General features: G+C 39.5%; 3 protein-coding genes across 3 annotated transcripts; all 3 read left to right on the plus strand.

The window, feature by feature from the left end:
- Positions 1 to 4442: 4442 nt before the first annotated feature.
- On the plus strand, positions 4443 to 6105 carry LOC148215864 (vomeronasal type-2 receptor 26-like). The gene is made up of 2 exons (XM_088141970.1): positions 4443 to 5190; positions 6080 to 6105. Exons 1-2 carry the CDS (start codon positions 4443 to 4445, stop codon positions 6103 to 6105), a joined length of 774 nt encoding a protein of 257 aa, XP_087998096.1.
- Positions 6106 to 7516: 1411 nt separating this feature from the next.
- On the plus strand, positions 7517 to 9628 carry LOC103063923 (vomeronasal type-2 receptor 26-like). Its single transcript, XM_025176102.2, has 3 exons — positions 7517 to 7648; positions 7837 to 7963; positions 8727 to 9628. The coding sequence occupies exons 1-3, from the start codon at positions 7517 to 7519 to the stop codon at positions 9626 to 9628; spliced, it is 1161 nt and encodes a 386-aa protein (XP_025031870.2).
- Positions 9629 to 18746: 9118 nt separating this feature from the next.
- On the plus strand, positions 18747 to 24205 carry LOC103052937 (vomeronasal type-2 receptor 26-like). Its single transcript, XM_007437628.2, has 4 exons — positions 18747 to 19037; positions 21838 to 22065; positions 22732 to 22858; positions 23301 to 24205. Exons 1-4 carry the CDS (start codon positions 18747 to 18749, stop codon positions 24203 to 24205), a joined length of 1551 nt encoding a protein of 516 aa, XP_007437690.2.
- Positions 24206 to 24984: the final 779 nt, after the last annotated feature.

A 24984-nucleotide genomic window follows, 5' to 3' on the forward strand; every position in this document is an offset into this window, starting at 1 on the left:
TTAGAAACTTTTCTAAAGGTTTCTGGGCTTTATGTTATTATATTGATTGATTATGATCTTTTATTAATCTCATCTAGACTGCTTACACATTGCACAAGTTGGGAAATGCAAAGGAATAGAAAATAAGTTCTTTAAAAAAAAAAAAAGACAGGAAACCTGAAGCATCTGGAAAGTATTGAATTAGCCTGAGTTTCTTGAGGTTGCAACTAACTCAATCCTTGGAACTAGGGAACTGATCTATATAATCAGAAACTGCAATAATTTTCTCTGTCCTTTTTTAGCAGAGGCATTTGTGGTGCTAGAAATCAGGCCTAAGGAAATCCTTATGGAATCCCTGTTCCATAGATGGCACTAGATTACTACCCCTTATATCTCATTAAACCTGCTTATTGATCAAGAAGCTATCTCTCTATGATGATCTTGTCTTCATTCTTCCCCCCACCTTTCACCAAGTCCTAATTAAACAGAGTTTAACACCTCTTGTTTTCTCAATAACTATGGCCACAATGGATAAGACATTGAGTTAGATCAGCCTAATTTCATATTAGTTAGATCAATACTTCTATTGTTAGTCAAAATGATTAAAGAGGATGCGGATGGCAATCCAATAACTTTGGGGCTATCAATTTGCAAAGTGCTTGAGTAGAGCAATAAATACATCAACACCATTATGAACAGTTTTATTCTACTTTAAAGACATGTCTTAAAATGCATGTTTGTATTGCTTCTCTTTGGAGAAAATTATGGGAAAGAGACCCAAAGTCAATGCTCCCAATAGATATGCCATTAGATTAAAAAGTTCTGTGTCGTCATGGGATAAATTCATCAGGTTTAAAGTTGCTTGCCTTGGTCCAACTGCACCCATGGGCTATGCTATTCCGTTCATGTTTAATCAATGGGATCATCTTGGAACTCATCTCCCACTGGCTGTTCCATCAGGGACACCATCAGGGACACAAAAAAGCATATCTACTACCGATGTGTTGTTACTAATACCTGGCAGAGTTAATTGTCTCTCACTATAATTACCCCACCATTATAATCAGTTTGATCAATCAGAGCTCTACTACTTCTCTGGAAGATAATAGCAGAGAAATCAATATGCAGTTGAGAAAGAGTTTATAAAATACAGGTATTCTTCAGAACAGGATTTAGGGGAAAGAGGCAGGGCAGGGCTCTGTACATTCTGTACTGTTCTTCCCCAGCTTAAAAAGAAATGAATTCAGATCACTGAACTGTTTTGCCTAGGTTTTTGGTTTATCTGCGTGTTTGTCGTGCAATGTAATATCCAGAGACTTTGCTGCTTTGTGTCTAAACTCACAGGTGACAAAACTGGAATCAGATATAGCAGACTCTGTTCTCCAGGAAAACGCAGCTGCAAGGATGGTGAGAGTCCTGGCGCTGTTCCTTTTGCTGTCTCTTGAAGAGTGGAAAACAGCGACCAGAGAGTGTCCTCGAACCAGGTTCCTCACAGTTCCTCATGACTGGTATCAGCCAGGGACTCTCCTCATTGGTGGGATGGCTTCTCAGGTCATTTATGTATTTAATGAAGTTGCCTTCAAAAAGATCCCTTTGCAAGATATGGGCTTTGATCTTCCAGTGTAAGAAACTCACCCCCCCCCCTTCCCAGATCAATTGTTACTACCAACAGTCAGATATGGGAAATAAAAGTGGAAAGCAAGTAACACCCACCTCACCCTTGTTACAGGGTATATTCAGATTATCTTAATTTTGTTTGTGTCAGTGTCATTTTCCAGCTTGTTTACAATCTCCTGCTATTTTGATATCAGCTAATTTTTGTTCCCTCATTTCCTTCTTGGCAAATATTAACTCGCTGTTATTTTCATCTGGCTGAACTTGCAGCATTTTGTTAAATTGCAGAGAAAGTGAGAGGTTTTGTTACATCAGAGAAAGCAATGCCCCACGGCTGGGAAGACCAGACGAATATTGATGAAAAAGACTTCAAAATTGACATAGTTGAGATTGATCAGCAGACAGAATCACCACTGCTTGCTTTTCTCTATGAAGAAATTCATTTGCAATTTAGTGAGGAATAAGGAGAGAGAGGAAGGGAGGGAGAAGAATAAAAACTGGGGGGGGGGATTTACCACTAACTGTCCCCAAATTTAATCACATTTTTGAGGACTGTTTTCTATTCACCTAATAAAAATGGGTCATGATTCAGCTCTTAGGAAGTCAGTGTCTGCAGGACTTGGAAAACCCTTTCCCTGAGAATTGCTGAGTTGATTTGTGTGTTTGGGGAAGGCTTTTAATATCACATATATTGTAGTTGGAAGCATTGTACTGATTTCTGAATATAGATTTCTATTCAGCTGCATTTCACACGTGCAAATATTTCCACCTTGCCCTCTCTCTTTATCTGCTCCACTCTGTTGACCTTCTGATTCATCTTCGTTCATCTTGGTCACGCTGCCTCATCCCAAGAGACGTGTTGACCTTTATCCATCTCATCAAATTCATACATGAAAAGACTTGTAACTCTATTTGCAGGATGCTGACCAAGTTCTATCAGAACGTGTTGGCTTTGGCGTTTGCTGTAAATTCAATCAACAAGTCTCCTACAATTTTGCCAAATGTCACGCTGGGCTTCCACATCTATGACACCTACTATGATGAGAGGATGACCTATTATAATCTTCTCAATTTGCTCTTCAAATTACACAGTTTTGTTCCCAACTATGAATGTGGAGCCCCCAAAAACCTAATTGCTGTAATTGGAGGACTTGGATCTGACACCTCCTTTCACATGGCAGATCTTTTAGGACTATACAAGATCCCACAGGTGAGATGGATGTATTGTTGTTGTTGTTTAGTCGTTAAGTCTTGTCCGACTCTTCGTGACCCCATGAACCATATTGCACCAGGCCTTCCTGTCCTTCACTGCCTCCCTGAGTTTGCTCAGTTTCATGCTCATTGCTTCAGTGATGCTATCTAACCATCTCATCCTCTGCCGTCCTCTTCTCCTTTTGCCTTCAATCTTTCCCAGCATCAGGGTCTTTTCCAAAGACTCCTCTCTTCGCATTAGGTGACCAAAGTATCTGAGCTTGAGCTTCATTATCAGTCCTTCCAATGAGCAATCAGGGTTGATTTCCTTTAAGATTGACTGGTTTGACCTCCTAGCAGTCCAGGGGACTCTTAAGAGTCTTCTCCAGCACCATAGTTCAAAGGCATCAATTCTTTGTGCTCAGCCTTCTTTATGGTCCAGCTCTCACAGCCATACATTACTACTAGAAAAACCATAGCTTTGACTATGCGGATCGTTGTCGGCAAGGTGACGTCTCTGCTTTTTAATATGCTATCTAGGCTTGTCATAGCTTTCCTCCCAAGGAGCAAGCGTCTTTTAATTTCATGGCTGCAGTCTCCGTCTGCGGTGATCTTGGAGCCCAAATAAATGAAGTCTGTTACTGCTTCCATTTCTACCCCTTCTATTTGCCAGGAATTGATGGGTCCAGATGCCATGATCTTAGTTTTTTTAATGTTGAGTTTCAAGCCAGCTTTTGCACTCTCCTCTTTCACCCTCATCAAGAGGCTCTTTAGTTCTTCTTCACTTTCTGACATTAGGGTGGTATCGTCCGCATATCTGAGGTTGTTGATGATTCTCCCTGCAATCTTAATTCCGGCTTGTGATTCTTCCAGCCTGGCATTTCTCATGATGTACTCTGCATATAGGTTAAATAAGCAGGGTGACAGTATACAGCCTTGTCGTACTCCTTTCCCTATTTTGAACCAATCGGTTGTTCCATGACCGGTTCTGACTGTTGCTTCTTGTCCCGCATACAGATTTCTCAGGAGACAGGTAAGGTGGTCTGGTACTCCCATCTCTTTAAGAATTTGCCACAGTTTGTTGTGATCCACACAATCAAAGGCTTTTGCATAGTCAATGAAGCAGAAGTAGATATTTTTCTGGAACTCTCGTGCTTTCTCCATGATCCAGCGAATGTTGGCGATTTGATCTCTAGTTCCTCTGCCTCTTCAAAACCCAGCTATAGTAACAAGGAAAGGATTTTGATACTTTTACTAATCTCACGATCGTGATGGAGATGGCTTTCCAGTTTTGAAATAGGAAGCAGACATGGTAGGAAAATGAAGTTTGCCCTGAGTTCATGGAACAACGTATGATGAGGTACAGATTTAGTGCACTTGAGAAACAAGGGCTCCTGCGATGATCGTGGAAATTCAGAAGCCTTCTTTCCAATCCAAATCAGCATATTTCCCCATGCCTATTAAATGAGTATAGGAGATTTTTAATTATTATTATTTATTTTCAACAAGGATAAATAGTCAGATAAGGGTTTCCTTTCTGCAGGTATGATTCATTTATGAAAATGTCTCACTCCTGTCTGCACTTTGTTTTTAAGCTCACATATGGATCGTTTGCCCCTGAAGAAATTTTAACAGCCGAGATTCCAACCTTTTATCACATGGTCCCAAATGACAGAAACCAGTACATGGGAATTACCCAATTGCTTCTGCACTTTGGCTGGACATGGGTAGGTCTTTTGACAGGAGATGATGATAGTGGAAAATATTTCTTGAAAAGCATAGAAGCCTTGTTTTCCAAGTATGGAATCTGTTCAGCCTTCATTCAAGTGTTCCCACGCCATGGTCGCGTCTTTACCCAAACTGATATGGGTAAATCTGGAAATCTCCAAGTCTCTATAATGGATCAGAGGGCCAGAGCACTTGTCATCTATGGTGATATTATGAATCTTATGTGGTTAAATACCTTTAGTACTCTTCTAGTTTCTGAAACCACGTATTTTGGAAAGGTGTGGATCATGACAGCCCAGATGGAATTTGCAGTCACAGGTGTGACTAGACGGATGGATTATCAAATGTTCCAAGGTGCCATGTCCTTCACAATTCATTCCAACGAACCTCAGGAATTCCAGCTGTATCTTCAGAAGATAAACCCATATCAGCCTCAAGGAGATGGTTTTGTCCAGTTGTTCTGGGAACAGGTCTTTGAATGTTCATTTCCAAATTCTGAGGAGTTGTTGGAGGAGGATGAATTATGTACTGGGAAGGAGAACCTGGAGAAGCCTCCTCAGTCTGTTTTTGAAATGAGGATGAGTGGACACAGCTACAGTATCTACAATGCTGTCTATGCAGTAGCCCAGGCTCTCCATTCAATGCACTCATCAAAGACCAGACACAGAGCAAGAATGGGTGAGAAAAGATTTGACTTTCAAGACATGCAACCTTGGCAGGTAATATTCCCATAACAGAACAATATGCTTTCCATGATCCCGCCACTATAAAATGAAATAGCAGACCACTTTTTCCAATAATGAATCAAATATATATTGATAATTGGAATCAATAATTGCATCCTCAGGTATTTATGTCCACAATAGCTTTCATGGGATGCCAAATGCTTGGCTATAGAGAGAAATAATATGATCACCAACTAATACAAGTAGTCCTCATTTAGCAACCACTATTGGGACCGGAAATTCAGCTGTTATGCCAATTGGTCACTATGCTCTTAATTCTGCTTTCCTTTGGTTTACTGACCTGTGAAGGTCATAAATATAAGGACTGGTTGCAAAGTTGCTTTTTCATCATCGTCATAAATGCAAACGGTTGCTAAACAAAGAAGGTGCTAAATGAAGATTTCCTGTAATCACTGTCAACTGATGTAGACTAATATTTATTGTCCAGCAGCAATATTTTAATGAATGGTTAGAGTATAAGGCTTACGAGAGAATCTAGTAAGAATCAAGTACCAAAATCATTAATAAAGAAAAAAAAAAATCTGGCAGGATTAGGAATGAAAAACCAATAAAAGGAAACAGCCTTTCTGAATGATCCAATAATACAAGAATTTGGTGTAAACAGTGAAAATGTCCAATCTTCTATATTCATCTGCCAAATGTACAATAACAAAATAAATTTCTGATGAAATTCATTCTCTCTCTCTCTCTCTCTCTATCGGCAGATTTTTCTCACATTACTGTTCTGTTTTGTTTTAAATCAGTCAAAGAAAATATTATAAAAATTTGCCGGAATGTTAATGGAAATTCCCTACCACTTTCCTCCCTCCCTCCCTCCCTAGTTGCCAACATTTTCTCCTACCAATGACCGAGAATGGCACATTTTCACTTTGGGAGCAAATACAGGATAGGAAAACTGTATCATTAAATCGCCATTTCTTGAATTAAACTGTGACCATCTTAAGACACATAAACTCACAGAGTCTGAACAGTACAGAATTTGAGAAGCAGATTCTATTTTACTTACATAAGTTCCATTATTTATTTGATATAGATGATAGATAGATAGATAGATAGATAGATAGATAGATAGATAGATAGATGATAGATAGTGTAGATAGATGATTCAAGATAATTTTTAATGAACAACTAATTTTTTTTTTTTTAAATGCCAATCTCTTACAGGTTTATTAAAGGAAACTGAAAATAGTTAGGTCTCCAAGAGAACATAGAGGCAATTTGTTTGAATTACAATACCCATGTTTTGAGATAGATGATAGATGGATGGATAGAAAGATAGATATGGGGAGAGAGAGAGAGCGAGAGAGAGAGGAAAGAGAATTAATGGATAACATTTCAGTCTAATTGCTGTTATCAGTCAATATTAGCTACTCTGAGTTTTGTTATTATCCCTTGGGTTATTTATTTTTTGATTGTTGTGGTTTATGTTTAGTTTTGCTAATTGTGTTTTATGTACTATGGCCTCTTATCACTACTTCTTTTACTCCTTTGATTTTATCTATATATAAGACCCAAGATGCAGACCCAAGGTGCAGACTGTGTAGAGAGTCCTCAGAGACAGTCCAACACATAGTGGAAGGGTGTTAGATGCAGGCAGGAACAGCATACACTGAATAGCACAACCAAGTAGCTGGCTTTGTGTACAGGAACATCTGCAGTGTATGGGCTGGACCCTCCCAAGACCAGATGGGAGATTCCACAGAAGGTTGTGTAGAATAACAGGGCTAACATCCTGTGGAGCTTCAGGATCCAGATGGACAGGCTGGTACTGGCCAATCAACCAGACATCGTGGTAGTAGACGAGGACCAGAAGACAGCATTGGTGATAGACAGAGCATTGATACAGCAATTCCAGATACCAAGAACAACATGTTATCATAAATTACCCACAAAATTAAATAATGTATCTTCTTCACCCATACCCAAGTAGGTATCAAAGTTAGTCCCATTGTCCCATAAGAGTGACCTTCTGACAGTGTAGCTTGATGTTAGACAGCAGAATCTGGCAACTGGATAGATGTCTTGCAAATCTTCTGATCTGATACAGACAATAACTTGCTAGAGCTCAGTTGTATTAAACTTAATTGCATGTCCAGCATGCTATGGATTGACATTCTACTCTTAATCTTCTTATGGCTTTATTGTTTTTCTCCTCCTCCCAGCTACATACATTTCTTCATGGGATTTCATTTAACAATTCCGCTGGAGAGAACATGCATTTTAATGAAAAAAGAGAAATTGTTGCTGGTTTTGATATAATGCACATGATTTTATTCCCAAACAACTCCTTCCGTAAAGTCAAAATTGGACAGGTGAAACCAATGGCTTTTGAAGGAAAACAAGTCTTCATAGATGATGAAATGATTCAGTGGCCCAGAACCTTTAACCAGGTATGTATTCTTAGATTTTCTTGTCAGATTTTCACTCAGTTAGATAAGCCATCTGGGCTAACAAATTTTCATTGCTGCAAAATGTGTCAGTGTCAAGAATATTGCAGGGCTGGGATAAATTCAGTATTGTTGCTGCTTAAATTTTCTTAACTCCTCACAACCTGGACTCTTTTGATTTTTATGGACAGGTATGTCCTATTTCTGTGTGCAGTGATTCATGCCAGCCAGGGTTTCAGAAGCAAAAGAGGGAAGGGGAGAAATTTTGTTGCTATGATTGTTCGCCCTGTCCAGAAGGAAAGATCTCCAACAAGACAGGTAGGTGACATGGAACCCTTAATGCTTTTTCTATCCTTAGGGTTCTGTAAAGTGGTGTCATTCCACATCTGAGGATTGGCTTGATCCAGACCAGGGAAGCAACCCAATTTGAGGTGTGTCAGAGTTTAGAGGTAGGCAAGATTGAAAAACAGGAACTGCTGGGACTTCTTCTTCCTGTTAAAATATTATAGCAGAATCTTGAAAGTCTGTCACAGTTTTTCTCTAGTACTACTCATGCATAACAAAATCAAGGAACAGTTATTGCTTTTTGTAGCATTCCTGGAATGGCTCTACTTACTCTGAGAGTCAGTCTGATCTTCCATCATAAGTGGTGTCTTGACTTTTAATATGAAGATGTGTAATTTGAAGGCTCTTACACTTCTTCTTCCTGTTAAAATATTATAGCAGAATCTTGAAAGTCTCTCAAGTTTCTCTCTAGTACTACTTATGCATAACAAAATCAAGGAACAGTTGTGGTGGTGGTGGTGGTGGTGGTGGTCATTATGATTATTATTATTTCTCATAGTTTTCTCTTTCCTGGGATTTTATTCTCTTTTCTGGAATGCCTCCGCATACTCTTTCCCCTCCTGATAGTCAGTCTGAACTGCCATCATAGGTGGTGGCTTGACTTTGCAAATGGAGACATGCAACTTTGATGGCTCCTACATAATGTTGAAATGAGCTGTCTTGATTTGGTTTAATGCTCTAAGCTGTCATGGGTCATTAACATATTTGAGCTTTTTTTCTTTCCTTTTCCTTTCAGACATAGATGAATGTATCCAGTGCCTAGATGATCAATATCGAAGCCAGAGCAATGACAGCTGCTTCCCCAAAATAATCACCTTTCTTTCCTATGAAGAACCATTGGGAATGAGTTTAGTCTCAATTGTTCTTTGTTTTTCACTTGTCACAGCCTTGGTGTTTACTACTTTTATTATATACAGAGACACTGTCATAGTCAAAGCGAATAACCGAGAACTCACCTACACTCTTCTTTCCTCCCTCCTGCTCTGCTTCCTCTGTTCTTTCCTGTTCCTTGGACGGCCCCACAAGGTCACCTGCCTCATCCGGCATGTTGCATTTGGCATCATCTTCACTGTGGCAGTTTCTTGTGTGTTGGCCAAGACCATCACTGTGATTATTGCTTTCATGGCTACCAAACCAGGATCCAATATGAGGAGATGGGTGGGAAAAAGACTGGCCAACTTCATTGTCCTTTCCTGCTCTCTCATCCAAGCTATCATTTGTGTTGTATGGCTTGCCATTGCTCCCCCATACCCGAGGTTGGACATGAAATCCCTGATGAGCCAGATAGTAGCAGAATGCAATGAAGGATCTGCCTTCATGTTTTATTTTGTCTTGGGCTACATGGGACTTCTGTCCATCATCAGCTTTGTAGTGGCTTTCCTGGCTAGAAAATTGCCAGATACTTTCAATGAAGCCAAGTTCATCACTTTCAGCATGCTTATGTTTTGCAGTGTTTGGTTGACCTTTATCCCAACCTATTTGAGCACCAAAGGTAAATACATGGTAGCCGTGGAGATCTTCTCCATTTTAGCCTCTGGGGCTGCCCTGCTTGCCTGTATCTTTTCTCCAAAATGTTATATTATTCTGTTCAGACCTGAGCTGAATAATAAGGAGGGATTAATGAGGCCAAAAAAGTAAACCAATGTAATTGCATCCTATTATATAATGTTGCAATTGACATGAGAGAACTCAGTGTGGGAGCTACCATATCTGCTAATCCTTTGTTATTTGAGATCAACAAATATATGAAAACATAAACACAATTAAGTACTATTCTTTAGTTATATATTTGGAAGTTCTAGCATCCAAAGAACCTCTTATTCATTATTGTTTGTAAAATTATCCATTGGTAAATTCCTCAGAAGCCATAGACTCTATGACTGGGGTAACACCAACAGAATTAAACTAATGGTTGAAAACACTGCAGTGCATTTTCTTTATCACTTGAACTGGGTAGTCAATTTTTATTTGAACCTCTGCTTTGTTTCCCCTTCATGGATCACTGCCTTGTCGTGGCGAAGGAGCTTGCGTAACTCAGTGAAGCCATGAGCTATACCGTGCAGAGCCACCCAAGATGGACAGGTCATGACAGAGAGTTCTGACAAAATGTGGTCCACTGGAGAAGGAAATGGCAACCCACTCCAGTATCCTTGCCAAGAAAACCCCATGGACAATGTTAAAAGGCTAAAAGATATGACGCCGGAAGATGAGCCCCTCAGGTCGAAAGGTGTCCAATATGCTACTGGGGAAGTGCAGAGGGCAATTCCAAGTAGCTCCAGAAAGAGTGAAGCGGCTGGGCCAAAGTCGAAAGGACGTTCAGCTGTGGATGTATCTGGAAGCGAAAAGAAGGTCCGATGCTGTAAAGAACAATATTGTATAGGTACCTGGAATGTAAGATCTATGAACCAAGGCAAGCTGGATGTGATCAAACATGAGATGACAAGACTGAACATCGACATCTTGGGAATCAGCGAACTGAAATGGACGGGAATGGGTGAATTTAATTCGGGTGACCGTTATATCTACTACTGTGGGCAAGAAACCCTTAGAAGAAATGGAGTTGCACTCTAGGTCAATAAGAGAGTGGGAAAGGCAGTAATGGGGTACAACCTCAAAAACGACAGAATGATCTCAGTGCGTATCCAAGGCAAACCATTCAATATCACAGTCATCCAAGTCTATGCCCCAACCACTGATGCTGAAGAAGCTGAGGTTGACCGCTTCTATGAAGACCTACAACATCTTCTAGAACTAGCACCAAAAAAAGATGTCCTTTTCATCATAGGGGATTGGAATGCTAAAGTAAGAAGTCAAGGAGTAATCGGAATAGCAGGGAAGTTTGGCCTTGGAGTACAAAATGAAGCAGGGCAAAGGCTAATAGAGTTCTGTCAAGAGAACAAGCTCATCATAGCAAACACTCTTTTCCAACAATACAAGAGACGACTCTACACATGGACATCACCAGATGGTCAATAACGAAACCAGATTGATTATATACTTTGCAGCCAAAGATGGAGAAGCTCTATACAGACAGCAAAAACAAGACCAGGAGCTGACTGTGGCTCAGATCATGAGCTTCTTACTGCAAAATTTAGGCTTAAATTGAAGAATGTAGGGAAAACCACTAGACCACTCAGGTATGACTTAGATCATATTCCTTGTGAGTACACAGTGAAGGTGATGAATAGATTTAGAGGATTAGATTTGGTAGACAGAGTGCCTGAAGAACTATGGACGGAGGTCCGTAACATTGTACAGGAGGCAGCAACTAAAACCATCCCAAAGAAAAAGAAATGCAAGAAAGCAAAATGGCTGTCTGATGAGGCTTTACAAATAGCTGTGGAAAGAAGGAATGCGAAAAGCAAGGGTGAAAGGGAAAGATATAAGCAACTGAATGCAGATTTCCAGAGAATAGCCAGGAGAGATAAGAAGGCCTTCTTAAATGAACAATGCAAAGAAATCGAGGAAAACAATAGAATGGGGAAGACTAGAGATCTCTACAAGAAAATTGGAGATATGAAAGGAACGTTTAGTGCAAAGATGGGCATGATAAAGGACTAAAAAGGCAGGGACCTAACAGAAGCAGAAGAGATTAAGAAGAGGTGGCAAGAATACACAGAAGAACTATACAAGAAAGATCTTAATGTCCCCGATGTCCATACTGGTGTGGTCACTGACCTTGAGCCAGACATCCTAGAGAGTGAAGTCAAGTGGGCCTTAGGAAGCATTGCTAACAACAAAGCTAGTGGAGATGACAGTATTCCAGCTGAGTTATTTAAAATACTAAAGGATGATGGTGTTAAAGTGCTGCACTCAATATGCCAGTAAGTTTGGAAAACGCAACAGTGGCCACGGGATTGGAAAAGGTCAGTTTACGTTCCAATTCCAAAGAAGGGCAATGCCAAAGAATGCTCAAACTATCGCACAATTGCACTCATTTCACATGCTAGCAAGGTTATGCTCAAAATCCTACAAGCTAGGCTTCAGCAATACATGAACCGAGAACTACCAGATGTACAAGCTGGGTTTCGAAGAGGCAGAGGAACTAGAGATCAAATCGCCAACATTCGCTGGATCATGGAGAAAGCACGAGAGTTCCAGAAAAATATCTACTTCTGCTTCATTGACTATGCAAAAGCCTTTGATTGTGTGGATCACAACAAACTGTGGCAAATTCTTAAAGAGATGGGAGTACCAGACCACCTTACCTGTCTCCTGAGAAATCTGTATGCGGGCCAAGAAGCAACAGTTAGAACCAGTCATGGAACAACCGATTGGTTCAAAATAGGGAAAGGTGTACGACAAGGCTGTATACTGTCACCCTGCTTATTTAACCTATATGCAGAGTACATCATGAGAAATGCCAGGCTGGAAGAATCACAAGCCGGAATTAAGATTGCAGGGAGAATCATTAACAACCTCAGATATGCGGACGATACCACCCTAATGTCAGAAAGTGAAGAAGAACTAAAGAGCCTCTTGATGAGGGTGAAAGAGGAGAGTGCAAAAGCTGGCTTGAAACTCAACATTAAAAAAACTAAGATCATGGCATCTGGACCCATCAATTCCTGGCAAATAGAAGGGGTAGAAATGGAAGCAGTAACAGACTTCATTTATTTGGGCTCCAAGATCACCGCAGATGGAGACTGCAGCCCTGAAATTAAAAGACGCTTGCTCCTTGGGAGGAAAGCTGTGGCAAGCCTAGATAGCATATTAAAAAGCAGAGACGTCACCTTGCCGACAAAGATCCGCATAGTCAAAGCTATGGTTTTTCCAGTAGTAATGTATGGCTGTGAGAGCTGGACCATAAAGAAGGCTGAGCGCCGAAGAATTGATGCCTTTGAACTGTGGTGCTGGAGAAGACTCTTGAGAGTCCCCTGGACTGCTAGGAGGTCAAACCAGTCAATCTTAAAGGAAATCAACCCTGATTGCTCATTGGAAGGATTGATAATGAAGCTCAAGCTCAGATACTTTGGTCACCTAATGCGAAGAGAGATCTCTTTGGAGAAGACCCTGATGCTGGGAAAGATTGAAGGCAAAAGGAGAAGAGGACGGCAGAGGATGAGATGGTTAGATCACATCACTGAAGCAATGAGCATGAAACTGAGCAAACTCAGGGAGGCAGTGAAGGACAGGAAGGCCTGGCGCAATATGGTTCATGGGGTCACGAAGAGTCAGACACGACTTAACGACTAAACAACAACAACAACTGCTTTGTTTCTGTTGGTGACAAAGTTGGACAGAAATTATAGGCATGCATATATTAATTCATTTGTTGAAATGGTTGATGATTGTTATGGTGTAGTGCTACTTATAATTAAAGCTGATTATCTTTTTGGCATTTACAAAGATGTCATCATATATATTTTTTTCATCTTTCAAAGACAGGATTTGATGGAGAAACTGATACTTGCTGCTGTCTTATTAGCAAGATGAGTACATCTGTTAAGTATCATACAACTCTAGTTATAAAAATCAAAAATAAATTTCAATACGTTAATATAAGCTTTAGTATTTTTGAAAATGCATTTGTATTTCTCCCCTAGTGAGAGAAAATGACCAAGGGAATTTTGGATTCTTCAGATCTGGGACAAGAGCAACATACCACTGATCTCACTTGCTGCTTTTATTTGGCAAGACTTAAGTTAGTTTGGGTTAAGTCTTTCACTGTAACCTGACTTAATCTATATCTTATTGATAGTGCTCTTGTATTTTATTTTTAAAGAAGAGAGGATATAGAAAAGTTATAATAAAGAAACAAATAAATAAATAGGAAAGTTTTTCATAGTCAAGTATATGATATTGAAAATTAGCAGTATTTGTATACATTTCAGGATGTGCCTCTGTGTTAAAAATGTGTAAAAAATTATTTTTGGGAACAGCACAGAAATCAATAGTTATAGTTAATTTCCAGATTTTCTTACAAATCAAGGAAAATTTGGCAGAGTTAAATAATATGCCAGTTATATAGTTATAGTTTATATAGGCTGCTGTCAGTTATAGAATTATCCATATACAGCTATTACAAATCATATTATCTCATTTCGTGAAAATGATCTTCCAGCACAAAATTTAGATTTGCCTTGAATGTGGGAGGGGAATGGTATTCAGGCTCCTTCTAATGCAGGTATTTTTTTTTTAGAATGATTGTCTTTATTCTGAAAGAATGAAGACTTCAGTCTTGGAATGGAACAAACTCTATGACCTTTACAAGTTGTAACAACAGCTGATTTGTGCGGAAACCTAGGAAAGTTAAAATACTGTGGGTCACTATGCCATCTATACCTCAACAGATAGCAGTATCTTGCTTGGGAAGGGAAACAGGGTGAGATGTCAGTAGTATTTGGGTGGAGAAAATATTAAGCTATAGGTGACACTGAGAAATCAACAAATTTTTCAGAAGAGGGCAAAAATGAAACACTTCAAGAAGAAAACTACATGGAGCTGTCCATAAAGTCACTAGGAGTTGAATTCATTCATAGGAGATTTTACTTACTTGAAGGTAAGTTTTCCCCACCCTGGGCTCCTGCTATATATCCAAGTGGCACTTTTACTCCATCATGTCATCCTGATGAATTCATCTACAGCACTGCTTTCCATAGAGATGCCCCATCACTTTCCTCAGTGTAATACATATAGAAGGACCCCCAACTTTATTGACCTCACCCATTTTGGTTCTATGGAGGAATTATGAGAAAAATATGGATAGGTAACAGTTCCCTCCTGTCTCTTGAAGGAAAATGAATGAAACACCTTTTTTCAGAGTCCCCCATTCCCTGAATATTGGTAGTGTGGTTTTTATTCATTATTTTTTCCCTCCTTTTTACCCATGTCCTGGTCTTGTTTGGAACAATGAGTTCATACATATCAGAATGTCCCTACTCCCTACTTTAAATTATTGCACAGAGAAGAAAGATTGACAGAGAAAATAGGAGAAGAAACCTACAGTTGTGACACAATAGCTTATAACTATTACTGTTTCCTCAGGATTTTGTATCTTGAGTGTCAATTAATTAAAGGAAAAAAGAATCACTATTTAAGGGCCTAGAAGGCAATTATTTCCTGAATGTAAATATATTGTATTAGGGGAAAGTGGTTGGGGGGGGGGGACTTGCTTTCTCCATTAGAAACTGTGCACAACTTGAGAAAAAATGTTTTGCTGTGATGTCAGGACAAATTATCCCATTTGAACCATTTAGCTGCAACAGTAAAACTGGGTTAACAAATCTTGAACATTTTTTTTTTTTTTAGTATCTTGCATGTTTCATTATACTCCATTTATGTCTTACCAGCATGGACATCCTTGGGGTAAAATCGGGCATTGGTTGAATTTATGACACACTGGCTGAAGTGTGCCCAAACTGACTGATAATATTCTTACCACGGACAGGAAATGTTGCATGTGGGTGAAGGCAGCTGAAGCTGGTATCTCTGTCTACACCTTTCCTATCTTACTAAAATGTTATGTGAAAGTCCCAATTGACCAAAGCCCTGATGTCAATATTAACATCATGAGTCCATTTGGTAACCCCCAAGAGGCAGGGTACCTCAAAGAGTGTCACAAAATGTTCAATTCTTTCAGCATTTTTCTAGAACAGAGAGAAGAACACTTTCAATATTCTGTGCAGGTGGGCATGGAGAGATAGAAACACTGGTTCTGTTCTTCTTTACTGCCTTTTTAATAGGGATATCCATGCATGATATACTGTAACACAAACATTTCCTGGTGCTTCTGATGATTTTTATATATTTCATTGCAGATAAGACTCCAGAATCACTTGGAAGCAGCTGAATTTTGTTTGAAAACCTGCCAAGTATAGTGTCGTTACATGGAAAATCAGAAAATGCAGGAAGATAGAAATAATTTGTCTTCCATTTTATTACTGTATATTATTTGCTTTTGCATCAATGTTATGCAATTTGATATAACCTGCAAATCTCTTATTTTGTTTTTTTAATTTGCAGCAATGTAACAAATCTTTGATACTGCTTTGTTTCTGTAAGAAAGCTTGTTGATGGACTGATATCAAAGCCATACTGTACATTGAATTATTTCTAAATAGTTTTTTGTTTTAGAATCAGAAAAAATAATGCCTAAATCAATAGTTGCTAAATGATTGTGCTCTGAACTTTTGATCTGTGAATAAAAAGATAGAGGTTGCTTCATTTTTTTCAGAGATTTGAAACTTGGGGTATCTAAACCTGCAATGTGGTTAGTGGAGCAACATTTCAAACAAACAGACAAAAGATAGCTCAAACTATAAAAATGAAAGATGAGAGAAGATGGAGTGAGGTATGTCACTTATGACCAACCATTTTTTGTGGGAAGCTAGAGGAGGACAACTTTATGGTTTGTTTGCAGTCATGCTACCAATTGCTCCACACTGACATTGTAACAAGCCATGATAATGTTAAAATGAAGACAAGCGTGTTATGGCATGTTATTATGGTGTCATAACGTCAGATGCATGTACCTGCATGTCATGTGATTTGAGTGATAACATCATTACACATATGTGATTTACCTTCCTTGCACTTCTTTACACACCCACATGGCTTCAATTCCTGTTTGCCAATTATCTGCCTGAAAACAAAGGGGGGGGGGTAGGAGAGAAGAAGGGGAAACAAATAATTTGCTATCAAGAATATTCCATGGAGGCCAAATTGTGGTCCTTGAAATGATCTATTATTACTTCTCTTTGGCAGAATGCCAAGAACTTTCTGAAAAACAAGGCAGAAAACAACATCCAAACCAACTCAACTACAGCTTTACAAATCTCTCAGGTGTTACCTTTCAGAGCCATAACCAACAGCAGAAGACAGGCAGGATTCTGTAAAACATACCATTCTCCCTTCAAATTATACTGCATCACTCATCCTGGAACTCATGCATTCTCAAGGATGTTGATATTCAAGTTCAGGTTGATGTCCTTTTCCAAGTCAGGTCTTCAAGCTGTCAGTGCACCTTGGGTGAACGTGACTGACCCAGGTGATGAGGCAGCAATGGGTACATCCAGAGAAAAGGTCTTCACGTGGGCTCTGATGCTAGTAGTGTTGCTCCTGCTGTTGCCCCAAATATCATGCTCAAAAAGCAGCATGAACTGCCCCTTGCTTGAGAAGCAGACAGTTCCTCATGAATGGCATAAATCCGGGGATCTCACCGTTGGTGGCATAGCTTCTCAGATCATTTGCTTTTTCCCTGCAGTTAGCTTCAAGCAACATCCTTATATGGATCTAGAGATTGAACTTGCAGTGTAAGGTTATATATGTGTGTGTGTATATATATATTTTTCCTTACTCATGTGAGCTTGGAATTCCAGTAATATGCAAATCCTGGAATACCAAGAATGTGTTTTGCAGGTCTTACCTTCTTAAGACTTTAAGGGGCAAAATAGAGGACCATGGAAGATGAGATGGTCAGTCTTGGTTAGGACTTAGATGGCAGAATGGCAGGGAATACAAAGGCTAAAAAGCTTAAAAAAAAAAAAAAAATCCAAAGATCTACTCCTGCATGATGCCCAGAAAACTGCATGGATAAGTCCATACCAATGATCTGAACTTGATCGAAAGACAACTATATAATGCTCCATGATCCTAATAACAACTGTATTCTAAATTTATACCATATTTTCTTCATCCACTTCCACACCTCTCATTATCACGGGTTTCAAATGTTCACCATATCCTCTTTGCTGTTCTCATTCCCTTTCTGTTTCTTCTTTGTTTCCTTTTGCATACTTCTTTTTAATATGATCCTTCTAATGTGGTCTACAATCAACTTTGTGGCCTCACTTTAAAGCAAGAAAATCATGAATGGTGACACACACAACCTCCAGCACCACCCATGATGGAGAAAGTCATGAAATGCATCAGGAATTGGGGAAGATCAACTATATGTAATTAGATTTTAATTTAAGTTACATTCCATGCCATTTTGATTCTATTCACTCCATTGTTCTTTCACTGGACACATGATGAAGTTCAACCCTCCCCATCCAACTCAAGGGCCAAATATAGCATGTTCAATTCTCAGGCGTTGGGGGTTTGGACTCCTTATTTCATTAAAGGTTATAAAAAGTTGCTTGAGCAAATATAGACTGTTTTCTATAATCAGATATCTCTGAATGGACCAGTACAGGCGTTAGATAACATGAATGGTGTTAGAATTGGTGGCTATAAGGTATACAAGTATAAGAATTGACCTGCTGGTTCTGGCCAAGCCCATCTTCATCTACCATTTTGTTTCTCACACTGGCCAACCCAGATTTCTCTGAGATGCTCACAAGTAGGAAATGGAGGCATTTCCTCTCCTGCTGTTGTTGTCTTGCAAATTTTATTGGAAATTTGCAGCTCCTAGTCGCTGTAGACCACTGAGTCATGATGATTCATCAGGATAATAACCTGTCCTCCATGAATTCCTCCAACCACCTTGAAAAGTCACCAAATTTAACAGTCATCACTAGATCATGTAATAATTTAATCTCACTGTTCAGTTACATGCTGGGTAAATGAGTGCTTTCTTTTCTCTGTTCTATGTCTTCTTCTAAACACCTTTATTGGATGAACCTTGTTCCTAGTGGTCTGAGAGTGAGTGAACAAGATCTCCCTACCTATTTTCTCCATGTCATGTATGATTTTATAGACCTCAGTCTTGTCCCCCCAAGTCACTTTTCCCCCCAAATCAATAGCCTAGAAATTCTACTGTTTTCACCTCTGAGTCTACGGCATAATTTGGCCACATATTTCTCTTTGCAGGATGGTGACCAAGTTCTACCAGCATGTCCTGACTTTGGCATTTGCCATAAGTGAGATCAATGCAAATGCAAATATCTTGCCAAATCTTACACTAGGATTCCACATTTATGATAGCTATTATGATGCACGCATGACTTACTGGACCACACTGGACCTGCTTTTCAAATCACACCAATATATCCCCAATTACAAATGTGACTCCAGGAGAAATCTTATAGCTGTCATTGGGGGAATGAGTTTGGATATCTCAACCCATGTGGCAGACTTCTTAAGTCTCTACAAGATTCCACAGGTAAAAACTAGTTCTGAAGAAGTCAGACATGGTAATGTATCTTAATTGTATTCCTTCTCCTGTCATATTGGCTCAAGGGGAGCAGGAAGAAAGGATGAACACAACACTGTCTAGCTGATTTCTAATTCGTGGCTTGATTATCCAGATATAAGTTCTGAAATAAAGTAAATGCACTGATTGACTAATGTTCCTTGATCTTTTCATCTACCTTCAAAAATATGTACATTCCTTTTTAGCTTAGTTATGGCTCATTTGCCTCAGAAGACAAAACACATCCTCTTTCCTTCTACCGCATGGTCCCAAATGAAAGCCATCAGTATAAGGGTATTATCCAGTTGCTTCTACATTTCAGATGGACATGGGTTGGGCTCCTTGCTGTGGATGATGACACGGGGGAACATTTCTTCAACACCCTGGAAAAGATGCTGCATGAAAGTGGAATCTGTTCTGCTTTCAGAAGAATGGTCCCTAAACAAGGTCTCTTTCTTCCTCTTGACGAACTTGGAGATATGGCCTCAATTATCTATAAATCCTTCATGGATAGACAAGCTAGAGCATGCATTATTTATGGGGAAAGCATGACACTTCTGTGGCTGAGCACTTTAGTGCCTCTAGCAGATCTTGAATACAAAGCAAACATATCTCTTGGAAAGGTATGGATTACAACTTTCCAGATTGATTTTACAGTAACAGCCTTCATTACTCGTAAGTATTTTAAAATTTTCCAAGGGACTATTTCCTTCTCTATTCACTCAAATAAGCTTCTAGGGTTCCAAGCATACCTTCAGAACATAATGCCTTTTAACTCAGAAGGAGATGGCTTTCTCGAGAGATTCTGGGAGCAAGCCTTTGAGTGTTCACTTACAAATCTGAAAGAGCCAGAGAAGATTGCTGGAATATGCAATGGTGGTGAGAGGTTAGGAGACCTTCCTAGCCCTGTGTTTGAGATGAGCATGACTGGTCACAGTTACAGTGTGTACAATGCAGTCTATTCCATAGCTCATGCTCTACATGCTATGTTATCGTCTAGATCTACATACAGAGAAAGAGTGGGAAGCCAAAGTCTTCAAGATCTCCAGCCTTGGCAGGTAATATTTCAGCCATAGTCCTTCGTAAAGCTATAGTTTGGTCCCACAGAACTGAAGCAGTTCAACTTGTCAAAGTGAAGCATAGTGATTTTTATTACTGAGCTATGACATCACTCCAAGGTCTAGGAGCATTCAGCAGCCAAAAGAGTGTTTGGTATATATGTTACATCTGCAAAGGAACCTCTTGTGATTTTTTCAGTAACTTATTGGAAGAGTTGGAAGTAAGACTGCTGCTTCTTGGAATTGCCCAATGAGATCTTAAAGTAACATAAAACAAAGCCACGAGTAAACTAAATGGATGTGAAATAGCATTGAGCTGGGTATTGGTTCTTGGTGACACACAAAAGTAGTTTTCCTTCTACCTGATTGTATGTCTATGATGTATTTCTAGCTCTAGCCCTACCATCTCTACCACAGCAATCTGCTAGAGAATGTAAGAGGAAGTGTAATTGTGGTAAGTGGAAGTGCAGTGTTGAGATGGGCCACTGGAGCCATCAAATCCAACCCCTTGCTCAGTGCAAAAATAGGGATCAAAGTTCCCCCAACAAATAGTGTGTGTGTGTGTTTGTGTGTGTGTGCATAAATGACATTTTATATACCTGCCCAACTCAACAAAGTGACTCTGGGAGGCATACAAAAATCAACTACAATTGCAAAAGCAATACACTACTTTAAAAGCCAACTAAAACCATAAAGTGGCAACCAGACTAAATGTACTATAACACAACAGTGGGGTCTCTACTCAATGGGGAAAGAGCCAGGCCATTACTGCCTTTCTAAAGATGTGCAGGGTTGGGGCCAACTGTATATCGGGGGGCAGATTATTCCAAAAAGTCGGTGCCATCACTGAGAAAGCACACTTCTAAGGTTCTACAAGGTGGCATTAATTCAGTGAGAGGACCTGGTGTGCATCCTCCCTATTGGAGGGCATGGGACAGGAAGCTACCATAGAGAGCTGGCAGTATTGCAAATTTGGTGGGAAGACATCCAGCAGAGTAGTGAGCCCCAAACCTTTGTAGAGAATTGGTTGTATTGTTGAACTGCTTTGACTGTGAGGAAGGGTCCCCCCCTACACACACACACACCCATGTTCAATTAGAACTGGTTTTCTTGTAACATGATTTGTACATCTCTACATTCCTATTGTCAGCTTTGGAAAGACAGAGAACATGACTTGGTCTTTCTCTGTGTGACAGCCTTGCAGATATTTCAGATGCTATACCTACATTCTTCTCCTCTCAAGGAGAGGAGAATATATAGTTTTTTCAGTTACTTTTCATAGAACGTTGATTCAAGTTCCCTGTCTGTCCTTGCTGTCCTTCTCTGAACCTGTTCTTATTTTCAGAATCCTTCTTAAAGACATAGCATTCAAGGTGGGGTCTGACCCGAGCAAAATAAAGTGGAACTCTTGATTTTTGTGATATTAAAAATACACTTTTGTGGATGCAGCTTAACTTTCATGTAAGCCACCTTGAGCTCTCAGATAAAAAGCAAGATACAAAGTTATCATCTTCACCACCACCACCACCACCATAATTTTAGGACCACCTACAGTGTCTTCTCATGCTGTGAACATGATAAGACCTGTCCCCCACTTAATAATTAGCTCTCTAACTACTGATTGAGTATTTCTATCTGAAATTCTGTATATCTGAAGCACCCTGGGAAACATCCCTTGAATTCATCACCTTCTCTTTCCCTCTTTCAACTAGCTTCACCCAGTTCTTCAATGCATAGTGTTTAACAACTCTGCTGGAGAAACAGTGTTCTTTAATGAAAATAGAGAACTGGTCGCTGGATTTGATATTATCAATCTGGTCATATTCTCCAACAACTCCTTTGTTAGAGTGAAAGTTGGAGAACTGAATCCTCATGTTCTTGAAGAACAAAAAGTCACCATCCATGAAAATAAAATTATCTGGCCACAGTATTATAATCAGGTATGAATTCTGATCTTAGAGATGGTCTTCATTATATCAAGATAGATAACCTTGGGCTTGAATGTTTCCTTTATGGTTAAACTGACTTCTTGGAGATCTTCTGTGAAACCTACTAATTTTTTATTTAGGTGGATCTTTGGGAGGGATATTTTCAGTGACTGTCTAGTATAGTCTTTTAGGCATGAAGGACATCATTCATTATTTATTATGTTATTTATAAAGTTATTATCAAACATTATTCCTCATGTTTATACCATGTACAAATAATCATATATGACATTAGCCCTCCAGACATTCTAACCAAGTTTTCCCAAGAAAGAGAAAAAAAATAATTATCACTAGAAAAGAAAGGCTGAAATCAAGTTAAATTGGTCTTCAAATCTTCTTGCACTTTAAATTAGAAAAATAGTTTCTTCTTCGGGGATTTTTTCTTAACTTCTCAAAATTCCCTGGGATTTCCTGATAATCTCCCATTCAAGATATTCAACAGATCCAATCTAGATAAGGGTTTATCAAAAAAAAAAAAAAAAAAAGAAGTTTGTTGCATTTTGATAAGTACTGCCACCTATATATAGGAAAATGGGACCATGTCTTTCTCCTATTTTGATTCCAAAATGTAATTTCCAAATGCCATTTAAGAACATTATTTTTCTTTTTTATGGTTAGATGATCCCCCTTTCTGTGTGTACAGATTCCTGTGACCCAGGTTATCATAAGAAAAAGGAGGATGGGAAGAAATTCTGCTGCTATGGCTGTGTTCAGTGCCTTGAAGGAATGATTTCAAGATGGAAAGGTGGGTTTTGAATTGATCTTCATCATAAATGGTTTGTGGGAGCAATATACATGGACGAAAAATATAAGTAACATCATAATTCAGGAAAGGCAAGAACTAAAATGTATTAGTTTTCATGGGATGAACTTCTGTTTCCTCTGAATTAACAGTTACTCTAGAAGTTCATATTACTTATTCTATTAGTAGCAACATTCCCCTAACATAGTCTTTCCTAATATGATGATCTTCAGGATGTTTAGTTTTGGCAGACTACTGAAAGTAATCTGCAGGCATTTTTAGGAAAAGAAGAAGCAGCATACTTAAACAATGCTCCAAGAGTGTTTTAGAAGGTCATCTCTGTAGTGGAAAGCAAGAGATCCAAGTCAGTATGGATAGAGACTCCCACGGAAAACACACTCATGCAATTATATATTAATTCAAGTCTGTTCATCTTTTCTTTTAGACATGGGCAATTGTTTCCACTGTCCAGAAGATCAGTATGCAAGCAAGAGTAGAGACAAATGCTTCCCTAAAGTAATAACCTTCCTTTCCTACAAAGAGCCATTAGGGATTATTCTGTCCTCAGGAGCCTTTTCCTTTTCTTTCACCACAGTCTTGGTGCTTGGAATATTTATTTCACACCAAAATACTCCCATTGTCAAAGCCAACAACCGGGATCTCACCTACATTCTCCTCCTCTCTCTCCTCCTCTGCTTCCTTTCTTCTTTGCTATTCCTTGGAGAACCCAACAAGGTGACCTGCTTTCTCCGTCAATCTGCTTTTGGCATCATCTTCTCAGTAGCTATTTCTTCTGTGTTGGCCAAAACCATCATGGTGGTTGTAGCTTTCATGACTACCAAACCAGGGTCCAACATGAGAAGGTGGCTTGGGAGAAGACTTTCTAGCTTCCCCATTCTTTTAAGCGGCCTTATCCAAGCAGGCATTTGTGTTGTGTGGATGGCAACTTCTCCCCCATACCCAGATCTGGATATGCAGTCACTACCCAAAGAGATCATAGCAAATTGCAATGAAGGTTCTAACATCATGTTTTACTTTGTCCTGGGCTACATGGGACTTCTGTCCATCATCAGCTTCACTGTGGCTTTCCTCACCAGAAAGTTGCCAGACACTTTCAATGAAGCCAAATTCATTACCTTTAGCATGTTGATGTTTTGCAGTGTTTGGATGACTTTTGTTCCAACCTATCTGAGCACTAAGGGAAAATATATGGTAACTGTGGAGATCTTCTGTATCCTAGTCTCCAGTGCTGGGCTACTTGGCTGCATCTTTTTCCCAAAATGCTACATAATCATACTGCGTCCTGAGCTGAACACCAAGGAACAGCTGATAAAGAGGAAGAAAATCTGAGATTCTGTCTTACAAATGTTGACTATGGAGAACCCATTTAGGAGGAAGAATTAGAAAGTCCACTGTCATGGCTTGTTTAGGTATGTGCAGGCAATTGTGGTCGTGTGCATCAATTTCCTGCTCTTTATAAAGTACATGCAATGAACTTACACTGTGAGTGACTTTGATCTACTCTATAGGACAACGAAGAACTAGGTTTTAGTTCGCATGCATTAACGGCTTTGGTTTGGTTTTGATGGAGATCAACAGCATTTTTATTATCACTTTGGCTGAAGAGTGGTATGTGTGATGGAATGGAATTATGAAGGCCAGGTTCAGGGAGATAAACATTTTCTTAGCTCGCCAGAAGAGTGTGGGAGGAACAAGAGGATGAGACTGGCACCTCCCTGAGGAATTCACACTGTTGTGGCTGGAGGACTTTGGGAGCTGGGGTTTGAGTCTGGGAAGATTCTTGCTAGAGGTTGTAGCTAATAAACATAGCTGGACTGAATTTGCATTGTCTCTTGGAGTTCCTTGAGCTAGGCCTGACATCAATCTTCCCAGACTCAAACCCCAGCTCCCAAAGTCAGCCAGCCACAACAGTGTGAATTCCTCAGGGAGGTGCCAGTCTCACCGCTTGTTCCTCCCATGCTCTTCTGGTGAGCTAAGAAAATGTTTATCTCTCTGAGCCTGGCCTTCATAATTCCATTCCATCACAGTATGTTAAAGATGTATGTATTTTTCTTAGCCCTTTTGCCAGTATTTGATTTTTTTCAAGATATCAAGAGTTGTGGGTTTTA

The sequence above is a fragment of the Python bivittatus genome, unplaced genomic scaffold, assembly GCF_059951505.1.
Source record: "Python bivittatus isolate LINGU-HERP-01145 unplaced genomic scaffold, Pbiv_v1 ctg000420_np1212, whole genome shotgun sequence".
Classification (NCBI taxonomy): domain Eukaryota; kingdom Metazoa; phylum Chordata; class Lepidosauria; order Squamata; family Pythonidae; genus Python; species Python bivittatus.